The sequence below is a fragment of the Rissa tridactyla genome, chromosome 6, assembly GCF_028500815.1.
Source record: "Rissa tridactyla isolate bRisTri1 chromosome 6, bRisTri1.patW.cur.20221130, whole genome shotgun sequence".
NCBI lineage: Eukaryota > Metazoa > Chordata > Aves > Charadriiformes > Laridae > Rissa > Rissa tridactyla.
In genome coordinates, this window is record NC_071471.1 from 32,892,632 (window position 1) to 32,914,886 (window position 22,255).

Below are 22,255 nucleotides of genomic sequence, written 5' to 3' on the forward strand. Positions count from 1 at the left end.
GCTCTTAAGGTTTTATAACGTCTGTTAAACGGTGAACAACTACTCAAAGAATTTTAAGTAGTAAATACAAAGGTAGCCTTTAATCAACATGGTCTCATCCTCACCTTTCACTTTGGTAGCCGCAAACTAGCTCCACAAGCACCAGAATTAATGAAACCCAGTGATGATGCATTCATCTTTAAGAACTCGCTGACTTTGGTGTCAAAATAAGTTCTAGATTAAGTTTTTTTCCCCACAACTGAAGACACTGAAAATTCTCAGTTCTGTGTGCATTCTCTAAATGGCTAATGTCAAGGCATTGCAGCCGGGAACCGAGAGATGGCTGAATACATTGCAGAGATACTTTTACAAAGTGTGTAGGAACTCAATTATCTTGGAAATTCAACCAAATTTGACAGACGGGTAGAAATCAGCAAACAGCAGACAGACAGGATCTTCTGTGGCTGCTCAAATCTTAGGAAAATTTAGTGAAGAAAACAGCTGGAGTTAACTCACTCAGCATGCGAGTCTATTTTTAGAATGAGAATGTTTCTTCCTCAATTAGATTACTCACTAATACCCAAACGACTGCAATACATATCCAGTATGATTTTTATCCAACCTTTGTACTTAATCTCACCAGCTCTCAAAATAGCCAGCTTTCATTTTGTAGTAGATCTCTCCTTGGGAAAACCAGACATTGAAGAATTAAATACTGTGATTACGCATCACTGAAGAATAACCAACATGCCAGCCCTGCATCAGGATTAGCTCGACAACATTTTTCAGAAAAGTTCCAGAGAAAACCAACCTTTTTCAACATCTTGTTCTGTTTGTGGAAAAATTCCACTTTGATATCACCGCATACCGGCAAAGGTTGAGGAAATTCAAAGTACATATACTTGTCTTCACGTCTTGAGGGTCCTGAAGGGGAGGTGAATATCTTTACCTTTAGCTGGTACACCACAAACTGAGGATCTGCATGGCAAAACAGAGCGTCACTTCGTAATAAATGCCTTAAAGCATCAAAAAGTACAATATTAGTATCAGAATCACGATCATGAGCTATGGTATTTTGAAAGTTAAGTAACTGTCTATTAAAAGCAAAACCCTGCGGGGCATCAAACTTTGCTAGATGTTACAGGAAACAACCTAACAGATTTCTGTCCTTTGTAGCACTACTCTAAGGCAACCATAGGGTTCCTAGAAAGTTGCTGTTTCTTTTTAATACGATAAGAAATTACTATATGAAGTGCCAACTTCTTGGCTTTTCCTTGCATGTTGCCTCTCATCTCCACATTATATGGACGTAACTATCATCTCTTCTTTGAATTGCAGAGCAGGTGGTTGTGTCAGCACAAACTGATTTCTGCTCTTACACAAACAGAACCATTACACAAACAAAAACAAGGACAATTTAACATGTAATACACAAGCCAACCAGCACTGACAGACTATACAGACCATGTAAATTTGGCCTGTAAATCACCGTGACCAAAAAAGTGCCAGCCACGGTGCAACTTTCCAAATTAAATCTGCAGGGGTAATAGCTGAAATTATGAGGGCTTTTTGGTGCAGCCTAAGCAGATTTTCTTTGGAAATTACCAGACACCAGCATGAAAGCCAGAAATATTAAATGAGACTTATTCAAAGAAGTCTTTCTTCATTTGCTCCCAACTTCTCCATTAGAATCGGATGCAGACTGCTCTCTAGACAATACACACTGAACCATATCCTGCTGTAGAGTGTGTGGCCACCCTGAAACCACCCCTGCAGAGCTGCAGAAGTCCCTGCTGAGCACACGCACATTATCTTGCTGAATGTTCTAGCTATAAAACTGCTACTTATCTCGCTCAAGTCCTCAGAGCCGTGAAACCCTGTCATCTCTTCATTTTACCTGAGAGACAGGACTCTGCTCCGTCAGTGACTTTAAAACAGAAGTAAGATAACAAGGAAGTCAGATTTAAAGTTATCGTCTGTTGGTAAAATTACTGCAGCCGCAGCTGATAACATAACCAAAGTAGTAACATAGAGCATTGGTTTCACACTCTGAAAAATCCCTGAAAACTCCACAGAAATATAAAATATCGCAGTAGACAAAGATGCTGAAGTTGATAGTCACTCCTATCACCTTCTTTCGTTTATCCCAACATCCTACTGCAAAAATAGCATGCTAGTAGCCTGGTACGGACAAACAAGTTGATGTTCACGTGAGCAGTTCGTACTTGCAGCTTGATTTCACAAGTATAGCGTAGTTTATTCGAGACGTTAAATAAATGGTAATGGCAGAAATCTGTAACTTCCACACCTCAACCCTACAGGCAGGGCTTCCTGTAAATACAGCTGGCCTGACAAGTTGCTTGATCGTTTCTTATGTGCATTCCATGTTCAGGTACTGCCTTATAACAATATTAATAGTGCAATTTTAATCAAAGTCACAGGAGGAACTGGAATTAATTACCCATTGCAGTAATCCCCACAGCAAAACCATTAGAAAAAACTTTTTCCACTAACAAAAAAAATGAACACGCAACACTAGGCAGTTACTGCCCTGTAATGCAGCCAACAGAAGGACAGAAGTGAATTCGTACTTATACTTCAAAATTTCAAGGAATCTGCTCTTCCTTACTAACACACTGTGTATCGGCAAGCCAGATTAATTGTTTACAGGTGTATTAATACTTTATAAGCCCCCATATAAAGAAAAGTTTACTCCAGAGTTAATCAGATATCTGCCCCATTGAAGTCATTTTTTTTTAAACATCAGGGGAAGAGTAATGTTGCTACATTTGAAGCCACAACATGCCATTAAGCAAATGTTTTTCAGCAATTCATGTTTCCCAAGAGTTGCTACATTACAAAGAAAAAAATATACATATATGGCATCACTTATCTTCAAACTGTTAAATACTTCCCAATTTAAAACTGTAGTAAAACAACCATACGAGTCCTTCACAGACCTAAACTTACTATACCTGGGAGGATGCTAGCGGATAGACCACACTAACCCAGCAGACTTTGGAACGCTAAGTGTTTGAGTATGATCTTCTCCATCAAGATGAGCAGCTCTTAGTGTCACATAACAGAATGGTAACAGTCACATAACCAAACCAAGTTCAAAGGCCAACGTGTTTCCTTACGAGAGGTAATGGAGGTTAACGGGGCGCTGGGTACTTACTGCAAGTTCCGCTGCTGAACATGGGAATTGTTTCAAACATCATCTTGTGAAACAGCAGTGCCACTGGTCTGTAATCCAGGTGATTCTTTAACAGGTAGCTATAGTAGTACACGTAGCGTCTCTGACTGGGAATTGTCACTCCCTAAAGAGAGGGAAAACAAATGTCAAAAACCATCAAGACCATTTATTACTAACAGAGCTCCTCCCATGACCTCTGAATGTAACTAAGGGCAAATAAATCATGAATGAAGAGGTAGCTAAAGCACCTGGAATAGACCATTGTGATTTATGCCGAGTACACCTCCGCAGCAGCTACACTGGAGACCGGCACGCCAAGTAAAGCATCTAAGTCAGCAGTACCTAGGAAGCAGGGGAGTGCCGCATGACTTTCTACACCGCACCGAAACCCAGCCGTGCACGTTTAGCACAGTCATTCATGAGGACCCTCTGCGATTTCTTCAATGTGGACCATCCCGGGCACCTCAAGGACTAACAAAGACGTAATCCACCTCCAAACCATTCCCAAAGACAGCCTCTGTACATGTTCCTTTTTCCCCAGACACGTGTCCACATCTCTTGTACTCCTCCTGCAGAGCACTTAAGAGGAAGCTGTTTGCACGCATTATCTAATGCCAGGCAATTAATTACCAACCAGTCCCCATCACGGAACAAGCAGGACACTGGCCTTCCAGTTACTTTATCCCCAAACATCCATCGTATCCCCAAATATCCATCTTGAGCAGTAAGGCAAAGAATGCAGACTTTTCAATATCTTAAAAACACACACCTCAGACACCCTGAGGTCACGTAAAAGACAGTTTCATGCTGCTGCTTTTTTTTGGGGTAGGGAAGTTAAGCAGGAGGCGCCTTGAACATACGCTAATTTTAAAGCACCAATACAGGAATTACATTTTGACAGCAGTTTAAGTCAAAAGATTCTGTTTGCTAATATCACTGTACTCAAGGCTGATGCTACCTTCTATTACAAAATGCCCTTCTGAAACGTTCTTCCCTACAGCACTTGTACAATGACTTTGTTACATAGCTTTCTACACTGACCATGGTTTTGGTTCAGATATCATCTCAGCAGTTATCAGACCCACAACTTCGCAGAGCTTTAAAGTTTGCTTTCCTGGGATCTGAGCTTCATGACTGACCAAATCCCAGCCTCAGAACAAACCGCCAGTAATTTGCCAGTGCTGCCAATCAGAATGAAACTATGCAGGTAAGGAAAACTCAGCCTTCTCTGCTCATAGCTTCTTCATGCCATAAAGGATGTGTCCCACAGAGAAACCCCAGCACACCTTACCAAGGCAACCAGGGCTCGGACCAGAAGGAAAGGAACACAGTCACTTTTGCAGCTATATAAAGTGACCCCTGGTCTCAAAGCAAAACCAGTTCTCAGCCAAGAGGGCAGTTTTATCCCTGCAGCCAGAGAATTTAACTCCCCAGAGACATAGCCTTTACCCTGAGATCCTAAGAACCAGCCACACTGAAGCAGAACGGAAAGTTCTCCATTTTCCAAAGGCCTGATTTCAAAGCAGAACACTTTCATAACAAGCTAATATTCCGAGAGGTGCAATCAACCCCCTGCTTACTTTTATAGTCAAGAAGAATAAAGAACTGGGAAGCAGCTGAAGTATTTTCTCCCCGAGAAGCTTACATTTCCCATTTATCATCATCATTTTTAAAATGGACATTAGATAAGCTCCTCTAGTCCTTACACCAGAGTTTCACAGGGCACTGCTGAGCTGTGTAGACATCACAAAGCTTGGCAGGTGCTACTCCTGCTTCTCCTCTCAATGTAGCACAAGCAGTATTATGAATAACAAACATTTTTAGAAGGCATATTCCCCCATATTCACTTTAATAACGTGCCCTACCATGAGGGTAAAGCTAAAGCTGCAGCCTCAGACCAGGCTCATGGCATCAGGTTTAGCAGAGGTTGTCACCTGAGTACTTCGAACAAACAAGCATTACAACTCACCAGCTCCAATACATCATACATTGAACATCTACCCTGCTCAAAGAGTCATCCTCAGGCTTCCTCGCACAAAATAATTGGTTTCCATTTCCTGGAAAATGTTCTACTATTAGGAGCCATTCCTAAAAATACGGTAAAAGAATGCTCCTGAATGGATCATCTCCAGCTCAAGCACTTGAATAGCTGTTCCCAGTTGATACCTATCTGTTGCGTAATTATACCCTGCTTCTTTCTGAGTCTAGTCCCCACCATAAAACCCCTCAAGAGTAGGCTGCAGGAAGGTAAGTTGTCAGTCTTTGTCATCACAGTAGTATTTCAGCATCCATCTTAAGGAAAAAACAGGCGATAAGCTAATCATTTCAAACAGTGGGCGCAGCAGCTCTCTCAGAAGATTTGAAGGCGGGGGTGATGGTGGTGGGTGTTTACTTCTCCTCCAGCTCTGAGAATAGGCTGGACAATTACAGTTCTTTATCTAATTTCAGAAAACAGTTTGTCTCCCTGGGTTCAAAGGGAAAAGAGAAATCAGTCCTGTTCTACTACAGTGGTGGTGACTGACAGACAACCATTTAGCCAATACTTTCTGATCTTCATCATTCCCTTCTTCTGAAAGAGTTCTCCCCACTACGAGGCATTAGAGAAGTCAAAAGAGGCAGCTTACAGAGAAGAAAAAAACCAAAACCCAAAACCCAGAAGTTTTTGGTCGGAGACAGACTTTTAGACTCAGTTCTGCAACATCTTATTCCCCGCTACCTTTCCCAGGACAACAGTACATTAACAGACTATCTAGCAACTGTCAGCCTTATTTACAGCAACTCTCACTTCATGTCGCAAAGGCCTCCGTGAAGCTGCTTCTCCCAACACACACTTGGGAAAAGCTTGCTACAGAAGCACTTGAGGTTGTTCTCTTGACCAATTAGTCATACTTCCTCTTGCAATTAGACACATACTTCCTGCCGGCATGGACTAAACTCTCTCGAGAATCACTTCGCCAGGCACACTGATGGCGACAGCGATTTTAGCTAGGCTATTCTGAGCAGCCGTATACAAAATGCGCACCCTGCGCTTGTTTAAACAAAGAAAATTCAGTACATAATTAAAGCCAGTTTACCTTCATCATGCGTATGTTGGTCCAACCAAAAAAAAAAAATAAATGCACGTTCTCTTGTCCCTAGGTGCAAACAGCTCTTCCGATGCCTCATTTACTTTGAGTCCAGGAAGTCAGTTATATAAAGGTGTGATGAAGTGTCTGAGTCCAGGAAGTCAGTTATATAAAGGTGTGATGAAGTGTCAAATCAGAGAGCAGCACTTGACATATAACACTGAAATACGTGCCACAAGGGAAGAAGCAGCTCCCAGAACCTGCACTGGAATACCTGCTTATAAATTCTACTTTAATGACTACGTGAATCACATGCTGCCCACCGTCTGCATAAAGATAATCCTGCTGAAGTGGAGCTGGTGGGGGGGGCGGGAAATCAACTCTTCCAGTTGAGACACGAAAACCAAAACAAAGTTGCTGGTTACAGACAATATTTACAGCGAAGCTAAACAAGGCTCTCACTATTCCTGTTTGCTAAGTTCTCCATTACCCCAAACATGCCAGAGGTACCACCGGGGTACTGATGAACACTTAACTGACCTTAACGCAGAAAACATGACCCTCTTTTTACAGCTGGGAAACTGAGGTACAACATGCTTCACTGTGGATTTGTTAAGTTTTATACTTCTCATGATCCAGCTCTTCAGATAATCTTTGCCAGCGGCAGTGATCTACACTGTTTATTCATCACCCAGCTCACTCCTATTCACTATTGTGCAGTCTTACCAAAAGCCACAAAGTTTCGATGGGAAACCTTGACACCGTCTCTGCTCTAGTGTCACACCACCACTACCTTCTCAGCAGTACGTGGAATAACAGCTCCAGCTTGTAAAGAGAGCAAACTAAGAAGTTATTTGCTCCTTCCCGTGAATTAACAGGCAAATTCTAAAAATCCTTATGTGACACTTCAGCTCTCAAGAGCCTTCAAACATGAAGCTCTGCTTGTAAGAGGTCTACACACTGTGAAATTAATACTTTATGCAAATATTACAGGAACAGAGAGAACTCTGTACTTGAGCAGGGTGAAACTGGCCTGCTGGGATCATCCCCCTGGGCTGCTCCACCAACATACACAAGGAAACGATGGAAGATGAGCGGGGAAGCTCGCTAAAGTGACCTTGCAAGTCACACCTCATTACAGTTGGAGAAATTTCAAATAAGGAGGTTAAATTCCCATTCATGAGGTGCAACCATACCAGAAAGGTCCAACATACAGTTACTGCTGTCTGTACCACTGACAAGGTCTTAACAGAAAGCTCCTGCAGCTGTGAACATCATTTCTCTGAAATGACATGCCCCTCATTTCTCCTCAGGAGAAGTACAAGAAACTAAATGGCAGCACCTCCTGAAGCAGGCTCTGAGGCTGCCTCAGCTCTGACGATTAACTACCCTTTTATTGAAAAGGGGCATCCAACAACAGACTCTTCCAGTCGGGATATTCAACTGTAACACGCACTGTAATGACTACGCATCTCCAACCACCACCACAGAAGCTAAGCGAACCTGAGGAGATGAACAACTCATCCATTCAGGCAAAACAAGCTAGAATAATCCTCTTGTTTGGGTTAAAAACGCTGAACAAGAAAGTTCACTCATCAACTGCCTATTTGATGCAATACACAGCAGAATGCTATTTAAAAGGCTATTTAAAATAAACTGTGCAGATCGTCTTGAAGAGGAGATGGAAGAAAACAGACTGTTTTAGTGTTGTGACTAATTGCTGCTGCTGTTTAGGAAAGCTTTTTCATTGGGAACAATTGCACTGATCCAATAAGTGTTAAAGCTAAATCAAACCAGATATCACACTGATGGCAAGTATTTCTTAAAAGGCTTGACTATTCAAATTGACCTCATGCAGGAAAAGCATAAAGATACAGGTCGGAGAACAGAAGAACAGAAAGTAACTCACCTTCTTGTCTCTGGTCCTTACTTCCCCATAGAAATCTAAGGCTTCTTGAGCCTTTAAAAACTTGCCTCGATGCAACAAATATGCACATATCATTACACCAGTTCGTCCCTTTCCAGCTTTACAGTGGATTGCTGCAACATGATTGTCATCTTCACTTAGCCATTGGTCAAGATCTTCACAAAAAGGTTTGATAAGCTCTAGCTGTGGTGGGTTATGGTCTTCAAAAGGGTACTGTGCAACTGCAATGAGAAGCAGTAGTTTATCAAAATCTCAAAAGGAAGTAACAGCAGGCTCAGTTAGACAGGTCAACTGTGCGATAAGCATGCAAAAAATTAACTTTCCAAACACCCCCCCCATCTTATAGATAAGTACATTTTTTTATTCCAGTATTATTCAGTAATGTACTGCATACTATATGCACTGCAGACATTTCTCTGGTAATACATAAACAGGCATCCTGCTACATGAAGAGACTATTTCACACCACCACTGAAAAGTGGCACCGACTCTATATCTTATATCCTGAATTCTCTAGAATTTAAGAGTATGCTGACACAAAGAATAACCTTGTGAAAACCCATTACTCCAGCAATAATTAGACTACCTGCTGAGAGAAAACAGGGCCAGACCTCAGTCACTAATCACACAACAGGAATTTTGCTGAAAAATTCTGAGCACAGTTGGGTCTACATTGGGAAAAAAAAAAACTCTCAGACCTTGCTCAAAGGGGTTGTGAAACAAAAAAATGGCAACTTCCATATTAGAAAGTGGTAATTGAAAAAGAAATCTCATGTAAGGCACTCGCGATACTTCTGGGTTTTAAAGTCAAACCACCAAAGTTGTCCTTTTTCTTACATGGATACACACAAGCACTTCTTCCATCTAGAGATGGAAAGAATTTCAAGTGAGAATACAAGAGATGAAAGAAAACTCAAGAGAAAAAAAATAAGCAATAAGCAGAGAGAAGCACCCAAACCTCTAATGCCTTGGATAAGATCACAGACAATGCCATGCTGACTGGCAGATTACATAGGGCTGTCCTACTTTCATCAGGAGAACAGCACTTTATGAAGTGCACCCCAATTCTCAATTGACAGACTAGGGATCTTATAAATGCCAGTCTGGTTCACTTAAAAGTTCTCAGCTAGAACCACCATATCCTTTGCTGGTCTAAAAAAAAAAAAACAACTACATCTCATTTTTTGGCGAGTGTTTGTATTCATTCCATAAGCACTATTTCTCTTGTCATACATGCAAGAGTCCTTTTGATGAAGCCCCAAGGACCTGAAGAGCAGAAGTGAGGGATGAAGTAATGGACTGCACTGCAGCCCAAGTCCGAAGTCTTCTGGAGGGATCCACAAGGACAATTTACAGAATCACAGAATGGTAGGGGTTGGAAGGGACCTTTAGAGATCATCTAGTCCAATCCCCCTACCAAAGCAGGGTCACGCAGAGCAGGTTGCACAGGAACTCATCCAGGTGGGTTTTGATATCTCCAGATAAGGAGACTCCACAGCCTCTCCAGGCAGCCTCTTCCAGTGCTCCATCACCCTCAAAGGAAAGAAATTTTTCCTCAAGTTCAGATGGAATTCCCTGTGTTCCAGTTTGTGCCCCTTGCCCTGTCAGTGGGTACCACTGAAAAGAGTCTGGCCCCATCCTCCTGACACTCACCCTTTAGATATTGATAAGCATTGGTGAGGTCCCCTCTCAGTCTTCTCTTCTCCAAGCTAAACAGCCCCAGGTCTCTCAGCCTTTCCCCATCAGAGAGCTGCTCCAGTCCCCTGACCATCTTTGTAGCCTTCACTGGACTCTCTCCAGCAGTTCCCTGTCCTTCTTGAACTGGGGGGCCCAGAACTGGACACAGCACTGCAGATGCGGCCTCACCAAGGCAGAGCAGAGGGGGAGGATGACCTCCCTCCACCTGGTGGCCACGCTCTTTTTAATGCCCCCCAGGAGACCATTGGCCTTCTTGGCCAGAAGGGCACGTTGCTGGCTCAATATTCAGTCACAACACAGACCACCCCTTTGGTCTCCCAGGAGACCAAATAGGTAGGCTCAATAAAGTGAATAATCTTTGTTAAAGAAGCAGCAAAGGTTAACGAATGTAAACATACACTAATAAGTTCTTCCACATGGAAGATCCAAAGACTGCCCAAATTACAGTTTTATGTGAACTTACAGAGATGCCGCTTTCTGAAGCGGATGTAAATGTAAGGAGGATTTTATTTAGAAATCCCCAATAAAAGCAGCTGTTAGGAGATGCTGCAAATTTGTCCATACAGTTTTGAGTCTATCTTAACTACATCCAATAAGGTTGTACTACTATCCAAAGCAGTCCTGAAAGAACGGCCTGAAAAATCCCAAGTAGTAACAGCATCCCGAAGCTGCTCTCTGAGATTTGGGATCACAGGCAAACCTGGCAGTATTTTCTTCAAAGTTGGAATGAGAAGCAGATGAAATGCATGCCCTGCAATGGTTCAGAGGGATTAAGGAAACATTAGGGTGCACAACCTTGAGCTCAGAGGGTGCAGGGTCCTCTATGGATTTTTGGTTCCTAACACCGGAGCACGCAGCATGGAGAACGGTTCTGATTACTCTCTCCAAGCCCCTAGACATTGCAAGAAAAAACCCATAGCAAAAAAAAAAAATAATATCTCTATATATAAAGGAAAGCCTGGGGCAAAGCAGAAAGCAATTTTCAGTATAGAAGTACTTCAGAAACTCCAAAAACCTAGACAGAAAGCTAGCATCCAGATAAGAGCTTTCAACATTTGGTTTTGAATTTGATGCAAGAGCATCCAAGTTGAGTAATGAACCACTGAGTGTTTCATACTAAGCGTACAAATGAAAAGTTCCCCTTGAAATGAATTCACTTCAGAAGATTTTAAAGTAGAACTGCTGTTCCTCTGCTAAGGGAAGTTCCAAGTCACCAACCTGGTTATCTAAAGTAACTAATTTGGGGATGAAAAGAAAGGAAGGCAACGTGTAGCTCTCTACGACAGCAGTGTCTAATGCAGAGGAGCTGTGAAAGGTGGTGTCACAAACAAAATTTTGGGCTGGGATTGACAGTGAAGGGAGCTGAGCACCACTGTAACGGAAAGCATAAATTAAAGCAAGCATATGTTCCGGACATATTAGAAGCACATCCTTTTCGTTTACGCCTTTTCTCCTCTTACTCAAAGTACTGTTCAAGCAGATCTTAAAATACTTTCTTTTTGGTTTGGATGTATTCAGTAAGATTTTAGGACACTGTCGTTCAACATCGTAAGAGCAAATTAGGAGTGAAGATGACTTCAAAATGAAAATTTCAGTCCTTCTACATTCAGACATTAAAGCAGCCAGTGACATTTTGATCACATCCTAAACACCCTCTTTACAACTAGAGGGATGCTTTAAAATAATCATGAAAGAAGTTGAGCCCTTGCTATGATGTAATATTAGCCAGCAAGCCCAAAATTTATTCATCTCCTACAATTACATACACACAAGTACTCCTTATCTACCCAACTACTCTGAAGCACTGCATGAAGAGGAACTACAAGCTCTAGTACTGTGCACAGAGATGTTCCTCTGCACAAAAAGCAAAGGTGAATCTGTATTTATTTATTACCTGGGGAGTTAATACTGACAAAACAGGTACATCCATTTCCACTCACCAAGGGTCTGATCAAAATGAGCCCTTAAAAGTTTCCCCACTGGTTCTGGTAGCTCTGCAAAGTGTCTTAAGACCCAACTCATCTCAAAGAGGCATCACATGGGAATGAATTTTATTTTTTTTAAAGCAACTGAAGGTTTGTTCCAAAAAGTTGTTTTACATGAACAGTGATTTAAGTGTTCTCCATTTTTATTCTAAGTGATGCTTCTGCATAACAGAGTTCTCTAAACTTCACATCTAAATTTTACACTGTTTGCACAATGAATTTAACAGAAACTTCTACATAACCCATTCTGCAAAAAATTTGTGCAACAGTAGGCTTCTGATTGTCTTATTAGACCTTGATCTAGTTAACCGCTAGGAACACACTTTTTTGAAAGCATCAAGAACACAGCAAGCTCCTCCAGTGACTCAAAGCAATCTGACACCTTTCCTTGTGCCCAAATCCCATACATTACTATTCACCAGCTCCTCCTTTATACTTTCATCCAGAAACGCTGAAGTTTAAAGAGAAGAACAAACACTGGACAGAAAAACATACCTCTGCAGTTAAATTTGGCGGTGTCATAATGTCTTTCAGCACATCTAAGAAAGAAAAATAGACAAGAGTTCAAGACAAGTCTCTAAGGCACTCCCAACAGCTGTCACACCTTGGAACATGCAGATCAACATATGGGAAAATCACATATATCCATCACCTTTATGATTTAAAATTATAGCTAGAGGTTACAGAGAAAAACTGTTTTATTGCAGGTGTATAAAGTTGCTCACTAAAAAAACAGTTATTTTTCTGAAAAGCAATTACTTACTCTATGGTAATTGTGGTCCATCAGTATGGTCTAGTCAGTGCAACTCTCAATGGAGACATTCACACAAGTAACGCAATACACTATTGCTGTTTAACACTGTAGTATCAGCAGCTCCAGCCACTCGAGCAGTTTTATGCTCCCACACAAATACATAAAGAGTAGATGCCTATGACCTTCATCCAATTGACTGTGAACTCAAAACACGTGTCAAGATCCCTGAACAATAACACGGGTGTTAGAGGTGACAGGGATCACAAGGACATTTCAAAGACCCTTGGCTAGTGCAACCTAAGCAAGCATTCTTCCTCCAATTACAGGACCACCACAAGGCCACCACAGGCAACAGAAAGCACCACTGAATATTATAACGGAGAGCACTTCTATCAAGCGATCAAGAGATTGTGATACTCCTCTCCACCTTGGCATTTGTTCTTGAAGTTAGGTGAACTCAAAAAAAACCCCAGAAGGCCAGTCAGTCAGTTTTCCCCTCACAGACCCTGGAAAATGGCACATTTCTGAAGACTTCGAAGTTGCATCAATGTCTATCCCACCACTCTGTAACAGTAGCTAGCTAGTAGCACAGCAACCCACACTGTATTTTGTCTTGCAGGATGACTTGCCTCAGGACAAACATCAGTAACCAGATGTAAGCAATACAATCAGCAGGGCTCTAATACAGCCGAAATGGCATGCTGTAAGGGAATAAGCCAGATCAGATGTTGGGGGTAAAGGGAAAGACAGCAAGAAGTGAATGCCCTCTGTAATTTTCCCTGGAGTTGCTCTTTGCAGGCAAAATGATGCACCCCTCTACGATGCAAGTGAAAATGTAGTTCAGAAGGAAAACGAGAACAATCCTGCCCCAAAACAGGCCTCCAGGTTGCCTAGGAGTCATTTCGGTAGACAACACACATCTAGATCTTCTGTTCTGATTATAACCTGTACTCTTCACAGGGTTCAGATACCCACACCAGTTTCAGCACCAGTATAAACTCATCTTTCCTTAATAAGGATGTTAAGACTGCAGCCTTTGGAGCCATATGGAGCTTACTTGACGCTTTCAGCATGCAAAGTCTTCGGCTCCTACTTGTATGACTGTTGCACGTAAGTGGAGCCCTGCATGTGCTACGTTGAGCTTTGGCCACAAGACTCATGGCCACAAGGTTCGCTGGGGTTGCGCATGCACTCAACACTTCCCTTTCTCTGAATTCCAGAGCCTTCTTGAGTCTAGCCTCTGCTAGGGAAAAGCCTGGCAGTTTTTACAGCTCTGAGTACATTGCTGACACTTTCTGTGGGTCGAAGTGATACACAGCAGGTTAAGCTGGCAGGTGGGACTCAAAAAAAAAAAAACCAAAAAAACCCAAAAAACCATTATCTGCACTCAAACCTTTGAGAAGAAAGGTTAGGCACTGTATGCACACTCAAGACGGAGTCATCACACCTGAAGCAGCCATCGGCCACGCTAGGCAAAGCTGCTAGGAAACAAAGCAGTTAACACAAAGGATCTTATCGAAGAAAGTTTCCTCCTTCCTTTTAAATAAATACCCAATTCAAAGGGGTAGTAAGAGATTAAAGTCTTCAAAACAAACAAAAAAATCCACATACGGGCAAAAAAAGCCTTCAAATTTTGAAGTTTGAGAGAGTATCCAGTAGAATACCGTAAGGGATAAAAAAAAACCAGTTGTGTTGACACCAAGGATAGAAACTGAGCACAGAACATAACCATGTCACTCTTTATGCCCTCTTACGGGAGCTGCACACAAATGCAGAGCTCCAGACATGGCTGTACAAAATATACTCCCATTTCATTACACGGAAAATGTGTATCTGCAGCAGAGACGCCACTGACACACTTTGGGGGATGCTTCCGTTCCATTCGGGTTTTTTTTTTAATACACTGTTAGGCCTGTAATACAGTCAGATCTCCCAGTGAAGCTTGAACATTTTTGTGGATTTTGGGGGTGGGGAGCGGGCTGGCACAGTTCTCGTAATTAAAGGGAGTTTAAAGCAACCCAGATCCCAAGTGCTGCCAGCCAGGCACCTTCCTGATCAAAATCATGATCCCACTAATGACAGGACTATAGGCTACCGAAAAGATGGCAGCCTATGCCAAAGCCCAACTTCATGCACACAGAGGTACAGGAAGTACACACATAAAATCCACATTGTTCATTACAGCTCCTTCCTTTAACTGTCTGCCTGTAGGACAGTTAAAAAAATGTACTGGAGAAGATGGGCATTTCTACAATAGGGGAGGTTAACAATTTGGCAGTGTGTGAAGTTAGGAGATGAAACTGGAAGAACATGTTAAAGAAGAACACTGATAGGAACACATGAGAAAACCAACAAAACAGACAAAATGAAACTGAATGCTCAAACATTCATTGGGAAGTTAAATGCCAAGATGCAAGGATGTGGCGTAACTGACATCATTTAAGCATCCTTTCAGAAAAAAATCACTCTAAATCCTTTATTTAAAACTGCTCAACATTATTATCAAATTCATATAACAGCTACCTTAAGGGAACTCAAACCCTATGACAGTGTTTGAAATAATTCTGAATATAATCACATAACTCCAGCTCTGAACTCCCACCTCTTTCAAAGACAGACAATAGGTTGATTATTTCCAAAAATTCAGCTTAATCTAAAGAGATGCTGTTCTCCAAAATACCTGAAGGCTGCAATTTCTTCCCATCTTGAAACCAAACGTTGCAACAATTCAGCTAATGGCTTTTATGTACTTAACGTGCACAAATTTTGCCCACATAAAGATAAAGAGACAACCTGGCCTCTCTAGCCAGAGATATACAGTTTAAAAGCTATGCTTTCCAAGCAGTGCAGTCATCACTTGAATCTTCAGTTGAAACTGATCCACGTTTTGGGGAAGAAAACCCACACACTTTAAAAGGATGTTTCATCCTGCAAAAGTTTTCATTTGAGGGTGAATATAGTAATTTTAGGAGGTTTCACTTGCGATTGTTTTGAAGTTAGCAACAAGGAAAAAAATCAACGGGAGGTTCTTGCATCGAAAACTGAAAAGTTAAAATTTTTAAATGAAGAACTTGGAAGACAAAAACCTGGACAAGTTCTTTCCACAGTTGAAACCACACGTATCAGCAACATAAATGTCAAAAGCATTTGCCTCATCACTTCTCACTTAAAAACTTTAAAGTTGTTCCTCTGTAGGGTTGGGGGATTGGTTTTTGCTTTTTTCTAAAGCAAAATGAGGTTGCTAGCATACAGCAAAATGGAAACTTTTCAAGCACCACCTCCCTGAGGAGCTACCTGCCAAGATGCACAAAAGGCTTACTAAACGCTTACTTTCTGACCAAGCCTTGAAGTTCACACGCAGCGACCTATTGTTTTTACCTGTCACCTCTCGAAACAAGCAGCTCGGTATCAGGCAGCTCAGCAAACCCTGATCTTGTAAGTGATACCAGAGCCACGCTTCACAGAAGCTGACAGCTGAACTGAGCCCCAAGGAGCAGGAGGCAATTCATCTGTGTCAGTCCTACTCTGCTTCACTCCTCAAACCAAGCTGAAACTGTTAGGAGGCTTCGGAGGGGAGGCGGGGGTCTAATAAAAACACAGTGGTTGGATTTTACATGATACAGATCTTAAGTGCTGAGCTCCAGAAGACTTCAAAGGAAGATATCCAGAAAGCTGCCTCGTTAGAGAGCTTGCAACTACATGCGGAAGGAGCTATCAGCTATTCTAGGAAGCACTGTCTTTTCCACCCATAAGTGCCACCAAAACAGCATTTATTAAAATGCTGGAGAGCTTCTAAGTTGGAGAAAGTCATTTTTTCACTGAACTCTATGAAAGTTGTTCAATGAGTTTATTTCAATGCATATTTCGTTTACATTATCCTTTTCTGTCACATCCTACCCCAGGATTTATATAACTAGTATGCCATTTCTCAGCTTCTAGTATCACCTCGCTCCAGCATCAGGAAACAGAGTTGCCTGATAATAATTCAGAGTTGCATTCAACTAATTCAGAGGCATATTTAAATACTTATTTTTAATGACCAGCAGATTACAATGTAATGCATTGCCTGGGTTTCCATACTACAGTAATTTTTCCATTAATTGCAGATATTTAGAAACATACGCATTTAAAAAAAAAGGCCTTAACAGCTGAGAGAATCAATAAATCTTCAACTTAGGTTTCTGGGAAAAAAACGAGGGGTAGGAAAACCATGACCTACTTTTCAACACCAGCTGACAAATCATTTATACAAATGAAATTAGTCTAAGCTAACGTATAAAGATGATCAAGGAACAACAACAAAAAAAATCCCTTCTGTAACAAGAACAGCTTTCTGAATAACCAAGTTTTCAGAGGAAAACACTACATTTACAGAAGTGAGTAACTATCACATGATAGTCAAGAAGAGCGAGGAAGTGAACAGAACCTGGGTACCAATATGGTTCAATTAAAAAAAAAAGGAAAAAAAACAGGAAAGTATTAATTTGGCAATTTCTTCACTGTGGACATTAATACACTAATAGAAAGCCTGCTGTGAATTACTTTTCACTTTTTAATCACATGGTACAAGCTCCAGATGGGCTAGATGCCAAGTCATTTAAAAGCGTTCAAGTAATATGAATACACACCAGCATTTCATTTAACCTCACTCAGCTCCACTAAATGAAGTAACAGTGCCCTCAATCAGGCTTAATTGTTTTTAAAAATGTGCAAAACATCTCTAGCTCTGCTTTAGTACAGCATCAAGCCACTTTCGCTCATAAGCTATTTTTAGAACTCATTTTGGAAAATACATCTATAAGAGCATACTTACAGATTGTATATCTTGTAATGGTTTTTATGCTTTGAATCCAAAAACCTTAAATAGAAAGAAAAAAAAGGCATGCATTAATATACATTGCAATAACGTTGACCTTAATTTGCAGCGTCGTTAAAGCGGCATCCAGAATGTGCAGTCCTGCATTCCAAGCCCCAGCTGGCTCTGCAGTGCCTCAAAGTCAAGGAGGCAGCATGTTGCAAACCTCGCTCATACAAATAACCCAGCAGCAATAATAAGACCACTTACGCAACTGAGGAGACCAAGATCTGACCTGCAACTGAAATATTTATCCTACGGACCAACCTGCACTGATTTCTAAGATAGCTGCACATCAGTACGTTAAGCTGAGGAAGGGTTGTTCATTTTTAAAGCAGAAAGCGTGGATTACACGAGGTATCTGTAAACACTTGCAATTTAATCACCTATGCAAAATATTTTGCCACTGCAGTGTTTCCATTGGGGGAAAAAAAAAAAAGGCAGTTAAACTAACTTTCATATTCCAGTCAGAATCATTTTGTTTAATACCAGGTTTTTAAAATGGCCATTATTTGCCACTGAGGACAGTGCCCAATGACATACTGGGTACAGACAGGAGGAGGAGGAAGACCACTATACGTTTTCCACACCCATTTCATTCTCATGCTCACTTTGTAACAAAAACTTCCCATACAAGCCTCAAAGAGCCAAACTGCAAACATGATTCATCAAAATTGCCATGATTATATATGATGTGTCACCTGGCAAGGTTCAAGAAGAAATAACATACAAATGTTTACACTTAACATCATCAACAGTGTGTATCTGCACATCAGCCAGAAGGAATTTAATTAGCCATGACAGAACATGCTGTTCAAATTGAAAAGAAACACTAGCTGCTAAAATCCTGGAAAGCTCAAGCAAAAACAAGCTCTGGTTATCAGTCATAATATTCCAGAAGAACCTAGAAGAACTCTGTGGTTAAACCCATGCATTAAAATAAGAACAGATGTGAACACTCCTTGAGCGGCATCCAGTACGAGACTCCAGTTTCATCGGCAAAAATGTTTCATGACTCCCACTGGCACCTCTGTTGGCAGACTTCGAGAGATTAAGGGAGATGGTGGATGTGGCGATTTGTTCAGGAGATGTCCTTGCTTGTTTAAAACACACTGGAGAGCAAGGAGAGCTGACCGTTTCTGCCAGTAATATCCACAAAGCTGAGTATAAATTTTCATGCAAGTACTTTTCTAAGGACAAAATTCCATCCAAAACCTCTAAAAGCCTCAGTCACTGGAGAGAGCCAGCAGTCCAGATCATACTTCTCATACAGTATCAGCATTAAATTTGTCAGAATACCGGCTATTCAGAAAAAGCCCACTGGCATATCCTGGCTCAATACCAATTGCTCCGGAGCTCAAACACGTTGAATTTCAGCATAAAAAGCTCTTGGGGGGAAAAAAAAAAATCCACAATAAAGAGACAACAGGAGCAGCTGAGGACCTGCTGACTGCAACATGCAGAATGCTACATGATCACTTTTTGAGCATTATTCTCATTTAAAAATAAGGGGCAAACAAACATCATGCTACTTTAGCATCCAGTTCCCTACAGCCACTAAATTTATATCTCTCCATATCTTAATTTGGTTAATTACACTTTTAGGTGATCACTACTCCTTTTGATCAGAGTGTTTATGGACAACTTAATAATTACATAGGCATTCCCTTTGAAGAGTCTAATTTACACATATCTACATACTTAAGCAATAAAAATATATTTTCCTTTACACAGAAGCAACCAAAATCAATGCTGTGAAGAGAAGGCGGCCTCCAAAGACTACTGCCAATTATTATTTATTCAGATTATTCCCATGTCCTGTACTCCAAGTCCAGCCTTTGCCCCTATCCTACAATCTGTGAAGGCGGAGTCCATCAGGCACCACGTGTTTCACATGGCAGATGCAATGCCCACATCAGCTTCATGAAATGGTGGCTCCGACTGCTGGTAAAGAAAAGACGGCTAGATGGTTTGTTTGTGGGACAGCAAAAGCTTCTTCTCGAGGGCAAGCTGCGTGCAACGATACGATTAGAAAACACAACTTCACACCTCTTAACAATTCTAGCAGAGACATACACACTCAGCAAGAATATTTACAGATCGCTATGCTGAACCTCACCGATGTGACCAGCTCTGGAAAAGAGGCTTCTCCTCACTACTGCATGACAGAACAAGATCGCTTCTGCAAGCCTGGTCAAATCCAGCCTCTGACGTTTTCGGTACCATTTGTGGATAGTGAGACTCGTCAAGTCAGTTAGCTACGCAAAAATGAAACTCCCTCAAACTCATCTGCAGCTAACTGCAGCTGTGCGGGAAGTCACTGCCTCCAGATGACTGATTCTCAGTTGAGGGTTACGATTCCTCCCAGCGTGTGAACCAAGGAACCATCTCAACTCATTTCTGTACAAACCTGGATGCAAACAGTTACCAGTGAAATTCAAGCAGCGCTAATTCTGCCTGCCAACGATGATGAGAAACTTTCTGTGGCATCTCAAACCTGGGAACAGCACCTTCTTGCCCAGATCACAGAATGTTTGTCGTTGCAAGGGACCTTTGGAGATCATCTAAGTCCAGTCCCCTGCCAAAGTGGGGTCAACCAGAGCAGGTTGCACAGGAACTCATCCAGGTGAGGCCTGAATACCTCCAGAGAAGGAGACTCCACAGCCTCTCTGGGCAGCCTGTGCCAGTGCTCCATCACCCTCAAAGGAAAGAAGGTTTTCCTCATGTTGAGATGGAATTCCCTGTGTTCCAGTTTGTTTCCGTTGCTCCTTGTCCTGTCGCCGGGCACCACTGAAAAGAGTCTGGCCCCATCCTCCTGACACCCACCCTTTAGATATTGATAAGCACTGATGAGATCCCCTCTCAGTCTTCTCTTCTCCAGGCTAAACAGCCCCAGGTCTCTCAGCCTTTCCTCATCAGAGAGCTGCTCCAGTCCCTTGATCATCTTTGTAGCCTCTGCTGGACTCTCTCCAGTAGTTCCTTGTCCTTCTTGAACTGGGGAGCCCAGAACTGGACACAGTACTCCAGATACACCCACTTCGAACTTCAGTGCATAACCATGCCCCTTACTGCACTATCCCCCCATCCCCAAACATCAAGTCTCTTGGAAAGCTACTGAACTTATGACCTCAAACGCCCAAGACCTCAAAAGCACCATACATTAAAAAAAAAAAAATTAAAATCAGAATTTACGATCCTAAAACCACAAACATTTGGCAGCTTCTGCCAAGTATTTATTTGTTAATGCAACCTCTGTTCTCCAGGTAGGGTGTTGACTAAACAAATTACAATGATGCTCCTAAAACACTAAGTAGATCTTCCACAGTCGTATCCAACAGTTCAGAGTAGATAACTATTTGATGTTAAAAATGACAACCTGCAGGTTGTTTGGTTTTTGGTTTTTCGGGTTTTTTTTTTCAGAACATGCTATAAAGCATCACCAGCAATAATGAATTTTAGCTGATTCTTCTCCTCGTCCATAACTACTGAACACAGCCAGATGTAAAAGCCTTCAGATAAAGTCACCTATATTTACTACTTTAAACCAAAATTCACTTATCAAGCACTTAGTTTATCAATTGAAGAAAGGATATGGGCAAATGTGTTCTGAAATGCCATCAGCTATCTCGGGAAACTCTCAACATCATGAACAAAAGCATGGACTGACATATTTCTAAAAGCAAAGAACCTCCTTTTCCTCCAACACAATTTAATGAAGTCAGTTTTCAAACTAAAAAGCAGATTACATGTATTTGAGATCAACTCAGAACACCAGGCTGGCCTAAAGTTCTTGAAAAATATCATTTTCGTTGTTTCCAACGTTTTTCAGGAAAGCTATTAAGGCAGTATCTACCAGATGCAAAAATTTTGCCATTGCTATGAGTCAGAATGCACATCCTTTCCTTAGGAGAAAATTAAACGTGCGCAGAAAAGGATACTTAAGATTTACAAGAATAAGTTAAGGAAAAGAAAAATAAAGCCTTACCTTACTACATCATCAATGTTGTTCCGGTATACTCCTTCAAGCCTCTCCGCAGGAAAACCCATAGCAATTATGTTTGGATAAATATCTGAATATGCAAGTTATGGAAACATCTGTCAAGCACGTGGAATTTCTACAATAGCAGCAAATGGACATTAACCAAACATTTAACCATATCAAAGTCAGGGCAACAACTCTGACCGACTCCCATACGTGAACAATTCAGCTTCATATATGCAGTAATAAGAGATCTTTTAAAAAAAAAAAAAAGCTGAGAAAAAGACTGGCAGGGGGTGGGGGTGGTGTGGAACCAGGAGGGAAACTTTTGAAAACACAATACTTTAATACTTTGACCACAGCCCCTATAAGAGAAATCTCCTTAATCTCAAACAGTTAACTTAGTAGGAGTTCATGCTACTAAGCAGCTGATGGTTAACATCCATTAGGAAGGCAATCCACTAGAAAAGAAGAGCCAAGTAATCCACTTCTATCGTACAGCAGAATCACATGGATGCTACACACTGGTCTTGCTCTACAGTTTCAGTGGCATATTAAATCCAATGGGGAACTATTAAAATAGTCTTATGCGACTGAACTGCAAGATGTTCCAAATTAAAACCCATGTTCAAGTGCCCAGTGATCCCAAAATAGGTATACCACACAAAGCAGCAAAACAAATAACAAAAAAAAAACATATTTCAGGCACGCAAGCCCTGGCATGGCTACATAAACAATAATGTTCTTATCATTTTCCATGATTTCTACATAACAGACCACTATAGCAGCTGCTAAGGTAGCTCTGAATGCCTAGATG

General features: G+C 41.4%; 1 protein-coding gene across 2 annotated transcripts in view; it reads right to left on the reverse strand.

The window, feature by feature from the left end:
- Positions 1 to 22,255, reverse strand: part of PTEN (phosphatase and tensin homolog) — a 50,115-nt gene that overhangs the window by 12,403 nt on the left and 15,457 nt on the right. Inside the window, exons 1-6 of one of the 2 annotated variants that reach the window (XM_054204433.1) lie at positions 21,445 to 21,546; positions 17,418 to 17,462; positions 12,346 to 12,389; positions 8,150 to 8,388; positions 3,158 to 3,299; positions 791 to 957 (exon numbers count right to left, since the gene is read on the reverse strand). In XM_054204433.1, coding sequence (XP_054060408.1) covers positions 791 to 957; positions 3,158 to 3,299; positions 8,150 to 8,388; positions 12,346 to 12,389; positions 17,418 to 17,462; positions 21,445 to 21,506 — 699 coding nt within the window. In that variant the 5' untranslated portion in view covers positions 21,507 to 21,546. Of the gene's footprint in view, positions 1 to 790; positions 958 to 3,157; positions 3,300 to 8,149; positions 8,389 to 12,345; positions 12,390 to 17,417; positions 17,463 to 21,444; positions 21,547 to 22,255 lie in introns of those variants that run through there. The other variant, XM_054204434.1, reaches the window with a different exon arrangement.